Genomic DNA, 20,037 nt, shown 5'->3' on the forward strand with positions numbered 1-20,037 from the left:
CATCCACCGCAAGAGGGCGTAGTGTCCAAACTAACAACATCAGAGACAGGCAGCGACTTTGATCAAATGTCTTCTTTATTTTCATTTGTTTACTCATTTAATTATTATCTGAAACATTCCATATTACCTATTAGTCATATTAGAATTATTACTCACTGCCACTTTAGTATTACTTTATTTTATTTTTATTATAATATTGTTATTTCAATAAGGCACTAGCTCTACATTTACTCCATATCCTTTTCATTCTTTTATTTTCACTCATAAAACACTTTATACTTATATTTTCACTTATATGTTTTAGATTGTTTTATTCTCTACTCTAATATTAATTGTGTTGCTGTAATCTGGAGAAAACTGGCACAAGAATTTTCAGTGGGATTAATAAACTTAATTTAACTGAACTAAACTTGCGAGTCAGGCCTCTGTGTCTCTTGCTACAGTGATTACTGTTGTTTGGTTTTTTTTATGCTATAACAGTGAACACGTACACTCTGCATAATTACACACAAAGTGCAAGTTAAGATACAGATGAGTGTTCAACAGCTGAACCATCCTGCCAATATAAGACAGAAGTATTTTGTATTGTATGTATTAACTCTAAATAGATACTGACAGAAAAGAGACAAGAGAGCAAGATCACCAATAGCTTAGCTCCTGTGTGACCTTCTAGTCAGAGTCACATTCACCAGTTCATGTTTGTGCCCTTCTCAGGCTGTAATCTACCACTTGGATGCACCACTTCCTTGGTCAGATTCTCCTTTTTATTGGAGGAAGATGAAACATTTTTTGCCCCCCCGGCTGTGGAACAGTTTACCTCTCGCTGTGAGGGTTTCCCTCAATGTAAGCTTTAAAATCCTGTCTCATTTGCTTTTCAGTCCACAAAACAGTTACTGTTTTAAAATGAAAAAATCAGGTTTACTTTATAATCTTCAGTTGAGTTTCTCTAGTAGTTAAAATGAGTAAAGTGAGTACAGTTGGATATTTTGATTCACTTCCTGTGTGAAACTATTTCTTTTATGTCATAGTCAGTATGAAAGTAGGTCACTTGAAAAACACCTGTCAATCTTAATGTGAAGAACCTCACAGTGTTTCCTTATATGTCCTTCAAAACTCACAGATTCAGCATACATATCTGGTGCTCTGGAGATCAGCTTGACATGAGTGTTGATGCACTCACTGTCCCACTGGTGGAGATAAGTCGTATTTCTGTGCACACCAAATTCCACAATATTTTCAAGCATCCCAAGTGCAACTGATCATCTCATGTCGTCGGGGTTTTTTAGATTAAACACAAAGTTCAGTTGGATTTAAAGGGGACAGAAGTGAAGTCACCCGAGTCACTGTCTGGGAATCATGAATGTGTGAACAAAGTTTTTACACATTCCAGTCTAACGCAGAGTGGTGGACTTTAACGCCTCAGTTAACTTGTTTTGTGTGACCCCCAAAAACCCAAATGTATTCAGTTCAATATTGTAAACAAGTGAGACAAAGCAACCACACTTAGATTTGGAGAAGAAGGAAGTGGCACATGTTTGGATCTTTTGCTCAGTCGATGAAACAAAGAGAAGGAGCATGAATCAGCTCCACTTCTTCCATCGATTAGTTACACACACTGATGAGCGGAAAAACAAATCACACAAGTCTTCTGCTTGTGCTGAAACTGAAACACAAATGTGTCTGTAGGCCACAGCAGAGTAGGTTTACATGTGAATACCTATGAGAATGATTTTTTTTTTTTTTCATTTCCCCAGAGTGTCAAACAGAATTACGGGAGATCTGGAGGGGGGGGGAGACGACGCGATTTGTTGCTCATCCATGTGTCACATACCAAACTCGCCGGCAAACACTGGTCAGTGATGTGTTTCACCACCGCATTCCAGTTCGCACAGTTACACTGACTGCAGCAGCTACAGCTTTAGAATGTCATACTGAAACAACACATCGGCCCCTGCTCGTCACAATACAAACCTGATGGACACCCTGGGGAGAGTTAGTGTTTACTGTTGCCTTGGGAATGGACAGAAAATTGTCAGAGCTCTAGATAATGTGGAGGCAGAGACTCTGGTTCAGTCACTTCTATGACTGTCTCACTATCGGACACTTGCTGTCAGTCTAAGACACCCAATCTTCCCGCAGCTGCTCCAGGATCTGCCTCTGTGGCCTGAATTCAACTCTGAACACAAACTGGAGGCTCAACCTTTAACTCTACAGCTTTTCTGTGATTCTGTGATTCTTAACTTCCTTTAAATGCATATAAAAAAAGTAACAATTGGTTATACATTCATTATTTCAGATCTTGTTGCTCCAGTCTTGTTTACCTTCCCAAACAGAGCTGATCTGGTAGATTTAAGTTCCTCCCCCAGTGAGGCGGAGGTTTGTTATTCCCCGTTGCTGTTGGCAACACATGACACACATTTCAACACATTACATTTTTTCAGTAGAAGTATAAAAACACAGAATATGCACACAATCACCCGTTAATAGACAATACAATCAAGTTTTACAATGCAAGATCAGATAAAATATATCAAATGAAATCAAACATCAGCCACATTTTATTAATTATGAAAAAATAATTAATAAATGAAATATTCGTATATGTTCAATACTCACAGGTTAATAACTCCAGGGTCAAAGGAAATAATTCTTCAAAGTAAAACGGTGTGCTCTCACTTTTAGTTGTTTGCAAGTGTTAATGTCTCATTATCAAAGTGGGGGAGGACTTAGAAGACCTTTCTTTATGAATATGAAATTTACCAAATAATTTATAAGGGTTTATACGTCACTGGCCAAAAGGTGATTTTCATTCTGTCATCACTTCTCAAAGTCAAAAGACTTTTGTTCACCCATGACTTGTATTTTGAATGTAGTCTGTGACACAATCAAACGTCTGTCTGACAGAGCGGCCTCGGACTCCTCTCTTCCTCTGCTCTGCACACCTTGTCACGTCCTCCTGCTGAGGTATTTGTCTCACATTCATGTCCTCTTCCTTTTATGCAGGTGTGCTGCTACAAACAAACAAGTATCTGTGACTTCAGCAGGAGGAGTGGTGAATGTCTGAGAGGGGTAAAAAATCCACACATGCCTTTCAGTGGACGGTTTCGGGAATTTGCTCAGCCACAGAGTTCAGCTCTTCTAAAAGCTGAGAGCTCGAGGGTGCATTTTGACATTTTTGTAAATATGCTCATATTCATTCACTGTCTTGTTGAGTTGCATGATAAATAGCTAGCAGCCGGTTAGCTTAGCTTTGCATAAAGACTGCAACAGGGATGAACATCAGCCAACGTCTGTCCAAAAGTGTAAAGTATAAAAAGTATTTATAAAATAAATAAACCCATCAGTTTGTAGATAACTTCATCTGCATTTGTTCATGGTGTATATTGAAAAATGCCACTTTATTTGCTTTGTTATTGTCTTCAATGACACATCAACTTGTACTAATACATGTGTGCACACACATATGCATTAATCCAAGTTGATTCGAATGAGCTTTAATGTACAAATGGAGATTGGACCACAAGTACTATTACAAGTCAATGAGCTCCATCACCACCACACACACAGCTTCCTGTCTGCTGTATGCACCTCTCAGTGATCACTTGATCAGTCCACTGAGGCTTTTTGAAATGTGTTCACAACTTGAAGCTGCATTTAGAGTAATTTTTGGATACTAATATCAAATAAAATAAAATGTTATTCCAAAACATCCACCCCTGTGTTGTGTTTTCTGACAGGTTTAAAAACCATACACAATTTAGCCTTCAGCAGAAAACCTCATTGTTTGTTTGTGTGCTTTATCTTTAATATGGTCGAATATACAATTTTGTCAGTTGTGGAGTTTATAATTTTCATTTCAAAAGTCACTGCCCTGCAATGAAACAGTCTGTTTTTGAAATAAAAGCTGTAAATCGTCACACATTAAACATGATGATTGAATAAATGCTTTGGTAACTTTTGCATCACATCACCTCCAAGTGCCTTGGATTTCCCTGCTCAGGGCTGTGTTTAGGTGTTAGTTGTGATCCAGTGATAATCTCCTTTGGTGCAGAGTTTATTTTTTCTGTTACATGTCAGAAAAAATGTTTCTGTGTCTCTATTTTCATCACACTGTCTTCCACTTGTATTACACTGTCACAAGTCAAACCAGTAGGGAATGACCTGACCTGTGTCCTCCACACATGTAGGTATGACGTACTCTTCCTGTCCTGTACTAATCTCTTATCAGCTTTTTATCTCAGCGTTATTCCATCTCTTTAAGGTTTAAGCTGGAATTGCTCTCTGACGCTGTCTTCCCATTGACTTGATGGATGTTATGTGGTTTGCATGTGTTTCTTTTTTCCCCCAAGTGCATTTGTAGTTATAGCTGTTACATCAATAAATGCCTTTATGGTCTGCCATCTTTCTCCTCTTATTACCCACTTTGATGCCATCATCCCCAACTTTATCACTTTATTAACCCCATAATTGCAGTTTATGCGTCTTCTTATCAGAGTTGTCCATTCTGACTTGTAAGTCTCGGCTGAACTGGAATAACTCCTCTCACTACTGCTACTATCGCTAGGTCATTGCACAGTGGCAGGGTTGTAACAATGACACATGTTAATGTACTATCAACAACTCTCTACCATGCAAAGCCAAAATGGTTCACGCTAATGTCCCCCTGATACTTTAACCTTGAAATGAGAGAGAGTGAAACTGGCCTCAGGCATGTTACAACAGACAAATAGTACTGATCAGTGCCCCTATTACCCGCATGGTTGGCCATTTAGCACTTCATTGTATATTTGCTGTTGAATCTTTTTCCACTCTCAGTTGAAGCAAACCAGTATTGAGTGTACACAGAAGAGTAAAGCCTTTAAATTCTCTGTTTATCCTTAAAGCTTAGGTTTTGACCTTGATGTAAAATGGTCAGTACTTTTCAGACATTGCGTATTTGAGATAAAGTTTAATGTCCTTGTTCATGTAGACTCCATAACCATAACCTTGTAACTTCATAACACAACCAGTCGAGGCAGATATAACGAGTAATAATAATAAGTCTGGATCTGTTGGAAGTTTCCTCATGTTACAATTTAGTTTTTTTTGTGTCCACTGTTTGCATAGTATGGGAACTTTTGTGTTGTAAGGTCTTGACCATATTCAGCAAAGTGCACCATAGTATTGGGGCCATGTTGAGACAAAAGATTCTGAGATTTCGAGAAGAAAGGCAAAATATTATGAGAATGAAGTCGTAATATCGTGAGACTGAGGACTTAATATTATGAGGAAAATAGTCGTAATTCTACAAGTATAAAAGTGGTCATTTAAAATTAGGAATGAGGAGCATCTTATTAAAGTATACTTTAGTATACAGTAGGTCTCATAGATAAGGAAATATGTAATTTTGTGGCACATCAGCACCATATTATCAGAGGTATCATGGTAGTATCAAGGTTGTGTAAGAAACTGACTCTATTCTGAATAAAGAACACTGTTCTCTGTCTTTTGGAACTCTGAAAATCCCTGGTCAGCTCCTAACTGAGTCTCTTTAGAAAATTATACAAGTCCCCAGATGGTTGATAAGGGTATATGTCCCACAAAGTTCAATATCAGCCCCTCTGCTATTTACTCTAATCTTAACAATTATTTCATTAATATTATCCAGCTAGGGACAACAATGTCTATGTTTATGCTAATACTGTCTCATGCCATCAACACGATGACATCCTTTAATTAATTTAAACCTTTTTCGAAGTTCAAATACCCAAAATATAGACATTTCACAAGTGCACCAAACTTAGCGGTTTCTTGAATACTCAGAATCTGGTTCGGTGGGTGTTGGTCATTCTTGCTTGTGAAAGTTAATATCCTAAGTCTGAATACTTACACCAGAAGTGGAAAAAAATGTGAATACCTGATATGAAAGAGTTTGGGGTGCAGTTCAAAGGAAATTATTGGTCTGAGGTTTACAGTACAGTCGTAACTTCAATTTGCAGCCATTTTGTAATCTACTATCTGTCCTGTTACACTAATGGCTCTGAACTGTAGCTCAAAGGCAGTCAGGAAGATCTTGTGTCTGACGCAGACACCTGAACAAGATAAAAGAGTTTGTCTGCTGAAGGACAAACACAGCCGGGGAACCAGGGAAAAGGAGACTGCCTTATCTTTCATTGTCTTGCTCTTGCTGTGCCCAAGGCCAGATATAGTTGATAGAAAGCTTGCTACATTTTTTTCTGGCACTGGAGTACTTTTCCATTACATGCTGCCTCTGATGAAATCTCTGTGCCAGCAGTAATGTGCTGGACACAGGGAGGATGCAGGCTCACCTGTAGATTTAGATTGGGCTCAGCAAAAGAAGTGAGAGAACATTTTTATATCATTAACACCTTGTTTCCCTCAATCATACTTAGAGCTGCTGAGCATAGAGTCAGGATAAATCAAACAGTCTGTCAAGGAAGCGGAGGTTTTGCAGCACAGAGGCCATGAATGGATGATGATGATGTAAGAGCTCACAATCACGGCTCTGCTTATATCACCTCTTAGTTATCCTTCAGACCTTTGTTGTCTGGCTGGCTACGGGTGACTGGTATTTTACAGGTATTTTTAGCCAACTGGCAGTAATACATCCACTGAGCTTGTTTCCCGACAAGACTTAAATCTTTTAGGTGCCAGGGAAACTCAACAAATCATGATTTCTGAGACAGGGGGACAGTTTAGTCAACGCACACAGAAGGAGTTTGGAGAGAAATGCATGAATTCTTTATCATTCAGGGTTTATGATTTATGTAATACAGCTTACTTTTAATACAGTTACACATTAAAGGCTAGAGGCGCCTTGAGAAGACGGTGCATGTACAGGAGCCACAACAAATCATTCCAACAATTTAAAGTTCACTAAAGAAGGTAAGATAAAAAGGATAATGCTAAAACATAGCCTAACATTTGCATAGAAGCTAACAACGGCCACTAAAAGCTGCTTGTCAAACCAAATCAAGTAAGGCTGTAACACACAGTCGCCACAAGGTATTGAGTTGAGCAAGAGTGGGTTCTACTAAACATTTGTTTTTTAAGAGGAGGAAAGTGTTGTTGCTCTTATTGTATCATTGCATCATCTTGGCTGTAAATATGATCTCACTGATAAGGCCTTCTGAACACTGGATCCCTCATCTCAGGGTGTGTGTATGTATGCAGTGAATAGATGTTGATTTACCTCCATGTGATTTGTAGCAGTACACTGGAATCAGGGTGATAAGAAGTGGGTTTCATGATGATGCAATAGCAAGTGTGTTAAAAGAATAGCTTGGTATTCTCCCATGTTTGAAGTATGAACGCAAAACTGGACACACATAGATTTTGGTTTCATAAAACATACTGAGTTTTATTCACAGATTTTGACAATAGGTTTGCTGTTTGGAGTGCACACATTAAGTTAAGGTTTTTTTGAGTTACAAGCTCCAGGGGGTTGCTACAGGAGTCGTCTGGCTGGCAAACAATAGGAGGTCGAGCTGCTGCAGACAGGCTGTTGATTGCCAATTGGACAGCACCATTTTTGTCATAATGGGGACTGTGATTTAATATTGATGTTTTATTATTTTCCCTTGGTTAATATTAGGCAGCATTATACTGGCATGTTTTGTGGTTATTGGGGTTTGTTTAAATGTTATTTTGTCTCAGTCTATCCCCGCTCTGTGTTTGAATGGCCTGATCAGCCGCTTTATATGTTTCACCATGTCTCAGTTTGTGCTGCTAAGTTCTGTTCAGTTGGTGCTTGAGGTCATCTGTTAGGTCGACCTTTTTTATGGGCCCAGAATTATTGTTGAGATTTTTTCTGTTGCCTTTTTTGGTAACATTTTCAAAAAACGAGCTGTGATTCTTTAGTTTACCTGCTCTGTTCCTGCCACTGCCAGATCTGGCTTCATGCTTGAAGGATCTTCTTCTCACATTCAGCATTAACTTAAAGACGCAGTGTCCTTTACCATAAACATGAGGAACTTGCAAAAGGGAGAGAATAAAAATAGCAAATGCAACAGAAGCAAGATATCTATACTTTTAACTATACTTTTAATACTTTTCTCCAGGCTGCAGCTTGGCAAACATAATTGTTTGTTGTTTGAAGTTGTATCTTTTTCACTTGTCGCGCACTTACGTTTATTTTTGTGTCCGTTTCAGACCCACCTGACAGGATCAACCAGTCAGCCTGCTTAACAGCTGAACATGTCACTGCGATGTGGATGTATGTGTTTCAGCTCCTCTGTGAGCCTCTCTGACCTTTACTCACCTTGCTCGGCTCTCTGTATCTTTAGAGAAACACAACACAGTCAATGGCATGTGTCGCGATCCAAAATAATTTCTCCTACACTTCCCAAATGCAACCTTGGTTAAACTTTCCCCTCCTGGTAATTTTGCATGGCTTTGATCCCATGACCCCAGTGTTTTCAATGGTTTAAAATAAAAACACCTCAAAAGGTTTTGATCAGACATTAAGTCAGACCAAGACCTATAGCTGACTATTGGCTGACATTTACAGAATAAGTTCTTACAGTTAATGGAAAAACATGAGAAAAATGTCACGTCAAGAATGTTTCCTGTGTGTGCATTGTGATGTATTTTCTATATCCTGAGAAACTGCGGGAGTGTATCTAAACTCCAGGTCACGGTTGGATTCCACACGACTAAGACACAAGCACATGCTCGATGGTGTGAGGAGAGCCTGTTGTGTGTAACACAAAACTGTTTGAGTCCTGCTCTGCTCTCTGCCTGGGCCTCTGGCCAACAGACAGATTAACACACTGACAAGCTCCAGTACATCTTTTACACTCTCAGTCTTGACCTTTCACCTGCAGCGACGTACAGTAATAATGTCTGCCACCATAAAGACGCTGCTCTCTGTGGCACTGAGTGTTTCATTCTCAGGCCACCAGGAAACGCAGCCACAAGCCAATCACGGCTAATAAGAGAGGCAAGACCGCCATTGGAAATATTGCGGTGAAACGTTTCCCGCTCAGAGTGAGTGAGTGGAAACCCCAGATGCTGGCTTCCTCGTCGTGGATCCATTCAGCTCTCTCCATCACAGACCATAAAGTGTCTAATTTATTCTGTGCTGTTTCACTACCAGGAACTCACCAGTGAAGAATCCAAGAGCAATAATGATGCTTTTGTCTGGAGGTGCGCTGCAAGCACAGAAAGTGAGAAAGCCAAAGGGAAGGCTGGGAACCAGTAGGTCACTGAGCTCACCTTACACCTCTTGTTCCCACAATGTTTTGGCTGCCTTCCCAAATCACAAACTTTTTTTTTTTTGCTCCGCAGACACAGAGGGGAAAAAGTGAGTAAGCTGTTATTCTTAACTTTAAATCAGAACCAGCTTGTAGTATCTGACACCATAATTTTGTAATCACAGGACGAACACCAGTTGACTGTGTAAACAAGTGCAGAGCTCCCTCCCGAGTCCTCAATGCAAAGAATCTTTCCCAAGAGCCAGCAACTGGGAACTTTAACTCTCGGGAAGGAGAGAATTCCCACCAGCCTTTTGTTCATCTTTATTCCTTCGACATTACTGTTATTCATCAAAGAATCCATGTTGCTGGAACAATGATCCTCTTGGAGATTGTAGTACATCAACGGAACTAAATGGTATGTAAAGTGAGATTAGATGTGATGGAACTCCAAGGTGCTGCTTCTCAAGGATCAAAGATAAAGGCTTGTGCCCTCATTCGTGACGATATATGACCTCATCTACTGGAGCAGAGCAGAACCATGGATGAGGACACACCCCACACTATTAACCTGTGCCTTGCCCAATAAGCCACAGGTTTACACATGCTTCTTTTTGTATTGGACCCTCCCGTGAACAAACACCGCCGTAGTTGTCAACCGTACACCTCCAAACAAGAGGCCTATACCGTACAGAATGTACCTTACATGTCAGCACATGTCAGGTAGGCTGTTTGATGAATGAAATGAAATGAAAATCCATGTTGGTGTTCATCTTAAGGCAGCCGTTAAAGTAACAGGATGTAACATCCACCCTGTTTCTGACAAAAAGCTGCATTAATGAGCATTAAAATGCATTACTGCTAAATTCAACACACTTTTGGATATATGCTGCTACACTTTGACATTGTTTTGTGTGATTGACTTCTATTGGCTCAATAGAAACTGTAAAAATAGTGTGAAACTGGCATTACATACATACATACATACACCCATTCCACATCCTCTCATTCAGATCCATGAAAGATGATAATCTTGAAAGCAATGAGTCTGGAGAATCTTCAGAAATTTACCGAGCAAAAGCTATTTTTAGCAAAACTTCCACCGACCTTTAATTTGATCAAATTATTTTTTTTATTCAATAAGCCCTACACATGAAAGTCATTACACCTCAGTTGTATCAGCACAGAGTCAGAAATCAAAAAACAGATAATTTGATTGAATTTACCCTTTGAAATCCTACCACCAGTTTTATAGTCTCTGTAATGCTGTGTAAACATTCTATGAATTCAAACCACCGACTCATGTCTTCTCAGAAAAGCAGAACATTTCTTCAGTAAAAACTTGGTCACACTGAGTTGTGGAGGGTCTTTACCCTGCACTGCGCCCCTTGTTGTCAGACATGAAAAGAGGCAGCTGTTTTTGTCCTCAAGTGAGAGCAGGGAGAGCAGCAGAGGCTCCCTAAAATAAACAGGCTATCTGTGCAGCCCCGGGGCTGGGTCAGGGTCACACTCCATGCTGCTCGCTCACTCGGGTTCTCCCTGTCCGCAGCCAATCACAGCGCTTCACTTCTTTGCTGGCAGAGAACAGATCACGTCTCTTGAATGAAAACAGTGCATTAGGACAATGATCGGTCCCAAAGTTTGAACATTTTAAAGAATGACTCTGCCTGATTTGATGTCTCTGACGGGGTCACCTTGTGCTGGAAATAAATTCATGTATACTTCTTTCCCTCTCATTTCATTGTCAGCTAATTGGTTTAGGAGGTAAATAATTTAATATTATATCATTACAATTTAATAACAGCACTGCTGTGGATGTAATGCTGTACAACGTTATATTGAAAGACATTCTAGTGCTGAGTATACATTATTCTCTTACTCAGTATATTTTAAAATAAGCCTCAGCAAAGTTGTCCCTTGTGAATGCAGTGGTAGACAAAAACTGTAAGGTGATTGTAAAAATACATTATATTTAATATATTTCTAGACAATATTGAACGATATGAAGTTTATGTAATTTATATAATAGTGTTCTTCAAACAAGAGTCGAAAGCAATGCTAGCGGTTCTGTGAAGCTATTCACAGCAGTGCTTTGAGCTATATGCTCACATCAGGATGCTCTCAATGGCAAAAGTTACACACCACAAACATACTTTTGCATGTATACTGTTCAACATGTTCACCATCTAAGTTTAGCATTTTAGTATGCTAATATTTTATATTTAGCACTTAACACAAGGAGCAGCTGGGGCTGATGGAAATGTCAATATTGTTAAAGGTATTTGACGTATGCAGCGCTAATAAAAGACTGGGGGAGGCACAGCTTCTTTACAACTTTGTTTGCAGGTTTTCAACTTAAGAACAAAGTATGCAAATAGAAAAATAGTCTGGTCTAAAAGTGGATGAGTGACAACCATCTCACCACTGCCTCCCATTGTAGGGTACAAACATAATAATGAAAATCTTTTGGAGGGTTGATTGTCAATGGATTGTCATTGTGTTTGCAGGCACATGTGCAACTACTGATGTTATATCAATGTTATTTACAACTGTGCTTTTACCCTCTATGACACGGCAAAAGGCTGCATCCATACTATGTTTTCATTTAGTTAAAAGCGTTTTGATACTCAAACAACCTCTGTCCATGTGAGCTTTTTGGCTCCGTATCAGCTTTAATTACGCGAGCCTCTCATTCTGAGAAGCTGTTGTTTTTCTCATTCTTATGGCTGCACAGAGGCCTCACTGGATCACAGCTATTGAACTGAGGCATTTCTTACAGCAGCTGGCTTCAAGTTCCAAGGAAAGAGGAGGACGCACGCAGGGATTGGCTGTAAATACGAAAACATCACGTGCTCTCTTTTTAATTCAGAGTGTTTGTGTACTTGAACTCATGTTGAAGCTCTCTCATCATCAGTGATAGTGGATGTTCTGTTGTGTTTTCTGTCCACAAACATATACCTAATCAAAATTTGCAATTTAGACCTTATTATTGAGATAAAGATATTTCACATCAGATTGAGACACATTGAGGGTTCACTTTGAATTTGTAATAAACCACGTACCATTGAATAATGACTTCCAGTTTTGTGCAGTTATATTTTATACTTTATTAAGATATGTAGACTAAGTAATTCGTGTTTATTCGCATGGATCTATGGCCATATCAGTTTGTCAGTCCAACATTTTGGTCCAGGCTGAAATATCCCAACAACTATTCGATGACTTGCCATTCATTTGGGATGAGCCCAAGTGACGTTCTTGATCCTCATACTTGAGGTTGATGTATGTGATTAAATTTAGGATCCGCTCAGGATGAATTGCAGTAACTGTTTGGATTTCTTAACTTTTCAACTGGAGCTGTCGTCAGGTCAAACTTGAAGTGAAGTCATCAGTGACATGTGTACACAGACAGAGGGTCTAAAACTTCCCAGAATAAATGAAAGCGTATTAACATGAACATGAGTTATTTTTGTCCCTAAAAATGAGTGAATCATAAAAAGACTGTTCATTATCCTAAGAATTAAACCTGCCTGTTTGCTCAGAGAGCGGAATTCACTGCTAACACAAACACTCTGGTCAGAGCTCTGGATTTTATGAAGTCTGTGGAAGGTTTTACACTGATATCACAATGTTAAACAGTTGAGGTCATTCTCAGTGTGTTCTGTTGAAAACAGAAGCAGGTTTTCATCAGAACTTAAATTCTTTTCTATGGGGCTTTGTCGTCGTAAATCTATACTCTTAATTATAAGAATCAGACTCTAAAATGATTGTAGCAAGGAGATGTCAGCTTTTTGGCTCCTCTTATGAACGCTAATTACAGCCAGGGTGAGTATTGTTTTGAAAGGATCATTTTTCATCCTGCTGTAATGAAAATGTGAGGGCAGAGCGGATAGAGTGGGACAATATATCGCCCGTATTTTCCAGCTCAGGAAGGAGGCTCCCACCACAGGGACAGTGGATCTCTGTGGGCAGGAGGCCTCTGCCGGCGTGTGGCTCGCCACCGGCCACTGGCTCAGGGGACAGCTGTGTTACGCTGCAGTATTTGGCCCTTTGCCCCGAGACAGCAGTTGCCATAAACAAACAGTGGTGAAAGCTACTGGCCCAGTCCCCAGCTCTTTTCAAGACGGTGCAGCAGGCCTGCTAAGTTTCAACCAGTTCACTCCATTAAGTTTGAATAAGACTTAAACAGCACGTTGGAGAGTGGTGCTGGTAAAACACACTGCTTGTCCTGTCCAGAATGAAAATGAAGACAAAGTGGCTAATGGACACTATTGTGTTTCTACAAGTGCTGTTACTGCTCACCTTGAATTCACATGCTGGATGCATTCACATGCTGGATGCATTCACATGCTGGATGCATTGGAAAAAAAGACATTTCATTTTTGGAAAGTTCACAGGAACACCTTGCAGCCAAGTCAAAAAAGTTGGAGAACATTTTTTTACATAAGCAAAGCATTATTTAAAAAATAACCCTGACTCAAGGTCCACTTGCTAATTATTTCCAGAGCTTTCAATTGAGTTTGTTCATTTGTCAAAGAGATGGATTGGTAGCTGTTCTTTTTTCATCCAGAGCAGTTAGTTGGTGGAGTAGTTAAGTTTATTTTATTTATACTACTACTGCTATTATCAGTCAAAAAGAACCTTCAATGTTTACCTGAATGTGAACATGCTTTTTTCCATATATTTGTTTTATTTAGATTTACCATAATGAGTTTGTTCACTTTATTGGTGAGCGTTATTGTTGAGAGGACTGCAAAGACGTATGTGTCTGACACAGTAGATGATTAGCTTGACTTAGCTTAGTTTAGCATATCTTAGTTTACTGACTGAAAGTAGTGAGTCACAGTCTTAAGGAAAAATAAATAAATAAAAATAATAATAGGAACGTTACTGCTCTTATACAGACTAACCAAACTGTACAACTTGTTAATTTGTAGGTTTAAAGACCTTGGTTGCCAGATCTTAACTTTTGGTCTCGTTATGCTGACTGGCTGTGAATTTAGCGTCACATTTAACAGACAGACTGTCAATGCCTTTGTAAGTCTGAGCAGCAATGTTTCCCAAATGTTGGCCTCTTCATTTAAAATGAATGATAATAATCTTACGTGTATCAAGGAAAATATCACATAAGTGATTAGCTGTTGATATAGTAATCCCTGATGTCAGGCCCTTTAGCACACAAACACACTCTTTCTCCAAGCTTTTTGTTATGGCAACATGTGGTGTTGAGTTTGCCCTCTGCCAAGTTAAGCCCAAAGGAGCTGTTGATATCATCATGGCTGAGTTCATCCTCTCTGAGCTTCTGGAAAGCTTATACTCCCACAAAGCTAGATTATCCTTTCTCCCCCAACATTGATCCTGGACAATATTGTCCTGTATTGTATTCTGTTACTCTCATCCCATTTGGTTCAATATGCGTATAATTAATCCCAAACATCATATGCTCTGTGATTTAGTCTTTTTTAATCATGCATGGAAACCTTCTGCCATTACATCAAAATGTGTCATGAAAAAACTTACTACACCTTTACACTAAACAAAAAACCTTGCAAAAATAACTTTTTTAAGTGCCTTATGAGTGACCTAAAGTAATGTGAAGAACACACTCAAATGATTTTCAGTACAGTTTGCAGCTGTACTGCAGCTGCCAAACAAGACACTTTAATACAGGAGCAATGTGAAAACAGGTGGGACATTTCATTACATGCTGAGCTCATGTTGTCTGAGGGATCCTCGAATCACTCCCAACACATACATGAGTTTTGTTCTGATTTACAAGACAATATCACCAGTCAGTCACACCAGGCAGCTCTCCGAATACTTTTATTACTTTTATGAGCATGAAAATAGTGTTAAACCATTTTACTTTAACATGACCCCAACTCCAAGGTCTTGGAGCGGAGCCTGACTTAGTTATTTTCCATCATCATGAGCACAGCATCCAATAATTGAGTTGTTTTGTATAACCACTTTCACGTGTTGCCAACAGACTTGCAGGTCCTCCTGCAACTAAATGAAAACAGTTGAGCCATCGGTGGAGCCCAAAATCCCCGACAGACCCTCTGTGATGAGGTTTATTTTACCATGCTAGACCAGAAAATCAGTGATTACACAGGCATAAGTCACATGCCTGTGGTTGATCTATTTATTAAAAGTAAATATATTGAATAAAATGGAAACATGAACAATATCGTTTTTATATAATGTCAGTGTTATGTCATTGTTTAATAGGAGTAAATATGTATTTGGGTTATGATAACTGTTGGTTGGGTAACATTGCTGCAAATCTACAAATTCTCAAATTCACAGTCAAAGTCTGTCATTCTGCACAAGATGTATTTCCATTGCCGATCTCTGAAACGAAGTGAAAGACAAAATCAGTTGAGTGATCGCACAGTACCAGATTTTACTAGTGTTTTTCTTTTGGCCTGATCTGCCTTAAACTCTGGTCCCATAGGCCTCACAAAAGACACATTTCCTTCCCACTCAGCCATGTGGGGTTTCAACATTTTTGGTTAGATTTTACATCCCATTGCCACATGGGATCAGAAGTTATTTAGAGAAAAAAGCAGATGTTTTGAACAAACCGTAGCACTCCAGTGAAGGTGGTCTGAGCACCTCGGATGAAGTAGCCATAACTAGGGACCACCAGCTCCGCCTCTTCTCTGTAGTGTTCAGGAATATCGGAGGTCTTCCTGTGGAAAGCAACAAATGTTTGATAAAAACAATATTTCCTAGGTTTAGTATTAATGTGTTAACCTTCAAATGAATACAATTTGGTAAAATGCACTTTCTTGCATAGAGTTAGATGATAAGGTCGATACCACTCTCAATTAGTACACGAAAAATATAGCTAAAGGTTATTTTAGCTTTTCACATGCACTAGACTGGCACAGTGAAAATACATAAAAAAGAAAAACAGCCAACCAGTACCTCAAAGCCTTAAAAGTTGTTATGTGCTGGATTGTTTCTTGGCCAGGAGAAGTGACTTCCTGGTTTCTATGATAGCAACCTCACACCGAAGAAAAAGTCCACATGACCTCTGTAGGACGAGGAGCATTCTTACACCTCTGGTTATGTACGGACTAAACACAAAAGTAAATGCGGTAATGAATGAACTTCAGAAATGTCGATAGGTGGACTTGAGAGTGGAATTCATTTTTTCATCTGACTCTAAACAAGAAAGTGTCCAACTATTCTTTTAACATGATTATATTCCCATGAGTTGAACGTACATGCAGGAGTAAGGACATCGGCGTTTGTAGTAGCAGCAGTAGAACTGCCACTCCCGGTCAAGGACAGATTGAAAGTACTTGCTTTGTACCCCTGCCACCAGGCCATTACGAGTACAAGTTGAAGTCCTGCAAAGACACATTAGAGTCATTAAGTTATTAAAACTACAGTGAAAAAGACGTTAAATGAAACCCTGTGTATTCTTTCTTCCATTTATTCCAGTCCTTTAAATTCTCTGTATAATTAAACATTACATTGGAAGGAATATTTTGAGAGGTAAAACACTGACAAACCTTTTAGACCAAGAGAAATTGAGTCCATGTCATTTGAAGTAAATACTGGGTTGTTGACGGTTCAGTTGTTTATGGCCCTACACTTAACTGTCGCCACAACACATTGAAGAGGACCAGGTCCAATCAGCAGGAGCTGCAGCGTGTGGAGACATGTGTCATGGCAACATGGGCACAGCCTTCAGCAATTCAACCAATGGGGGTAGTTACCCTGCAGGGTAATGTCCGAGCCAGTGTAATTCAAATAGACAGCAGGCGTGGCAGTGATAAAGAGTGTTCACAGTGTTTGCCTTTGAATAGAGGAGCTGGGTGCAGTTGATCTTAACTGAAAAATAAATCTGAAGCGCTCAAGCAGGTTCTGCTCTCCAGCCTAGAAATGTTGATCTGAAGCAGATAATACAGAGTCGTTGTAGGATTCAAGCAGCTGTTTACAAAGAGAGGCCAGGCTACAATTCTCCCTCTAAACAGGATCTCTAAAGTTCGATCCAAGTCCTTTAATTAAATCCGCCTTTCAGTGCAGCCGATGATTAGTCAAACATGTTTATGTGAGTTGTAGGATTTGGAGTGGGCTAAAATCTGATTACCTGATTGCACGGGAGAAGTTTATTCTCTTTTTTTTTGCATTGTCTGTTTTTACTCAACTTTTTCCTGAAGGGCATTCTGAAAAAGCATGGAGCCTATAAAATAGAGTGAGACATATTTCTCCTTAGGACTATTGACAAGGCCTGTTAGATGGATCTTGTTGAAATTCACTAGAGGTACTAGAGGTGCTCCAAGGAACTGTCTGTTGAAGACACATTACTGGATAGAGGCAGAGATTCAAGATTTTATATGGAAATAATAGATGATACACATGTGGAAATTGTGAGGTAAACTTACTAAGCTTACCAACTTGTCCCTGATTTAGCAGGGACAAGTTAGTAAGTTTAGCGGACAATCACCTGCTATTTAAATGCAAATTGATCATCTATTTCTTTTTAACAAATGGCTAATTTAGGGATGTACTTACATTTTTACATTTGCAAAAATGTATTTATTCGTGCATACATGGACAAATATGCAGTTTAGAATGGGTGGGAAATATCAGATCATGCTAGACTGGCTACAAGTTTGTTATTTGCAATAAATTATGTTGGGATTTGGTACTGCACAAATAGAATGGTGTAATAATGGTGTCAGTTTATATTCTTTTTAAACAGTGTGAAGTGATTAATGAGGAAACCATATTCAATTTTACCTCAATATCAGGTCCTGTTAGCAAGCTAAACTCAAGCTGACTTTTAAGCTAGCTAGTTTAGCTACACAGCAGTAACACGTGGAAGTTAGAGTTATGCATTCGTTTTCACTTCATACAACCTTAATACAAAGCAGCACAGCAGAGCAGCAGCTTCAGCCCACTGAAGTCAACTAGTGATAATGTGGTCGGCTTTATACGCCACCAAAATGTCTGTAATTTAGTCTTCATATCACCAAAAACTTTTTTGTCTTTACGCTCTTGATCAGGTCAGGTCTCCCATCTGTGTATGTCCCCCACTCACCTGCAACATGGGTGCTTGTGTTCATACAACAGTTTGAGCAGCAGACTACACACAGGCCTTGTATGGGCCATTGTTGTCTGCCAATGGTGACCTTTAGCAGCCTGTGTTTCTGGACACAGTCTGTGCTAGAATGAGGGTCCATCATTTATTAGTTGAAGGCATTTGATCTGTTGCCTACTTTCTACAGATGAACCAAAGATGTGCCTGTTATGTGGCTTTCACATGGATCTGTCTGTGATAAATGTCATCCCGAGATGTTTATCTGGCCCTAAATGCTTTTCTGGCATATTTTAGTGAAACCCAAACATGTTCACAGCTGCTGAACAGAGTAAAAGAGAATCTCAGTAGACTAATGTGAAATGGAATTTCATGGTGTACACGTGCATCCTGGCTCAGATGTTTCTAGATGACTAATTTGTTGATTTCAGTTCATTTCTGTTTCACTCTGGTCATATATCATTCTGTATTATTTATTCATATCATTGCTGGTTAGATCTCTGTTGGCCACGGCACTTAGTGCATGCAGCTGCAGTAAGATTAGAAACCAACAGCAACCTTTCCTCACTGTGACTTCATGCCCCAGGTTAGATTTCTCACTGGGACAGCTGCTGAAATTAGTCTTGCTTTTAAAAATGTAGTCAATTCAACATAAAGGTTGTTTAAACTTTAAATCTGCCGAAGATGTGTAGAAATGCAGGCGGCACACTCGCTGGTTTCCCTCTGAAGGCTAAACAGATGCGACTGTCCTGCCACATGCCAAAGCTCACTGCTGTATAAGTCAAAGATAAACAGGTGGTAACAAGTGAGTAAAACACTGATGTGTGACAGAGGACCCACCACTCCAACCCAGCACGGTTGATGTCGTCCCACCAGCAGTCACTGGGCTCCCCCAGACCCTCAGGTGTGGACTGGCACTCAAACGTCCACAAGCGGTCCGAGCCGTTCTCCTCACTGAAGTAGCTCCGGATGGCCACGAGGACCTCTCCGTGGGGACACTGGAAGTTGAAACTCTGACGGTAGCCGTTGACCCAGGCCATGTCATGGTGGTCGTGAGACTGAGCTGCGACCGTGGTCAGCAGCGAGAACGCCAACGTCACCAGAGCAGGATTCATATTGAAGAAATCTGTTGGTCCTCGCAGATTTGCTCTCCCTCACAGCTGCCTCAGCTTAAACTCCTCAGAGCCCTTTGCTGTCCAGATGTTTTGTATCCAGTAGTGATGTGTAATTTCCAGCTCACAGGACAAATCCAGAATTACTTGACATTTTAAGGTGGACTCTGAAATGGAGCACAAGCAATGTCCCACCATAGAGATGGGTGTACCTTAAAACTTGCAGATTACATGCAATTCAGATATTTGTTCGATGCTTTATTTGACTCTGGAGAATGTGGTCCTGTGTTAACCATGTAATTGCTTGGCTTATAAACTTTGCAGTGTAATTTACTTCTTCAATATAATTGGCCATTTGGACCATAAAACTATCTTATTTTGTCATAAATTGTCACACCTGCCCATGAGAACCTCACCAGATAGATTTTATGACTGAGGTGTTCTGTAGTATTTATGCTGTGTGAATTTGACGAAAGGGATATCTTGATCAAGTAGTGGCTCAATATCAATACAACAATTTTTAAGCTTGTATTGTTGTATAATATTGTTTCAGGTAATATTTATTAAATGTGAGAATCAATAAATTGGTAATGTGGTTAAGTTGGAACTAAGAACAAAAAGGAATTTATCAAACATTTTACAAGCTCAGAAAATGTGTCACTAAATAATGAGG

General features: G+C 39.6%; 1 protein-coding gene and 1 long non-coding RNA gene across 2 annotated transcripts; one reads left to right on the forward strand and one right to left on the reverse strand.

Moving 5' to 3' along the window:
• The first annotated feature begins 7,881 nt into the window (after positions 1–7,881).
• Positions 7,882–9,659, forward strand: LOC117760061. Its single transcript, XR_004613607.1, has 3 exons — positions 7,882–8,992; positions 9,098–9,304; positions 9,380–9,659. It is a non-coding gene; the product is annotated as an uncharacterized LOC117760061 (long non-coding RNA).
• A 5,167-nt stretch (positions 9,660–14,826) lies between these two features.
• On the reverse strand, positions 14,827–19,452 carry dpt (dermatopontin). Its single transcript, XM_034583808.1, has 4 exons — positions 19,093–19,452; positions 16,430–16,555; positions 15,782–15,889; positions 14,827–15,548 (listed from the first exon to the last, which is right to left on the reverse strand). Exons 1-4 carry the CDS (start codon positions 19,365–19,367, stop codon positions 15,482–15,484), a joined length of 576 nt encoding a protein of 191 aa, XP_034439699.1. The 5' UTR covers positions 19,368–19,452; the 3' UTR covers positions 14,827–15,481.
• Positions 19,453–20,037: the final 585 nt, after the last annotated feature.

Source organism: Hippoglossus hippoglossus, chromosome 4 (genome assembly GCF_009819705.1).
Source record: "Hippoglossus hippoglossus isolate fHipHip1 chromosome 4, fHipHip1.pri, whole genome shotgun sequence".
In the NCBI taxonomy this organism is placed as follows: domain Eukaryota; kingdom Metazoa; phylum Chordata; class Actinopteri; order Pleuronectiformes; family Pleuronectidae; genus Hippoglossus; species Hippoglossus hippoglossus.

Coding starts and splice junctions, on each gene's coding strand:
- dpt (XM_034583808.1), bottom strand. CDS start 19,367: ATGAATCCTGCTCTGGTGACGTTGGCGTTCTCGCTGCTGACCACGGTC. Junction 15,890..16,429: donor CGATGTCCTTACTCCTGCAT/GTACGTTCAACT, acceptor TGCTTTCCACAG/GAAGACCTCCGATATTCCTG. Junction 15,549..15,781: donor ACCTTCACTGGAGTGCTACG/GTTTGTTCAAAA, acceptor ACTTCGTTTCAG/AGATCGGCAATGGAAATACA.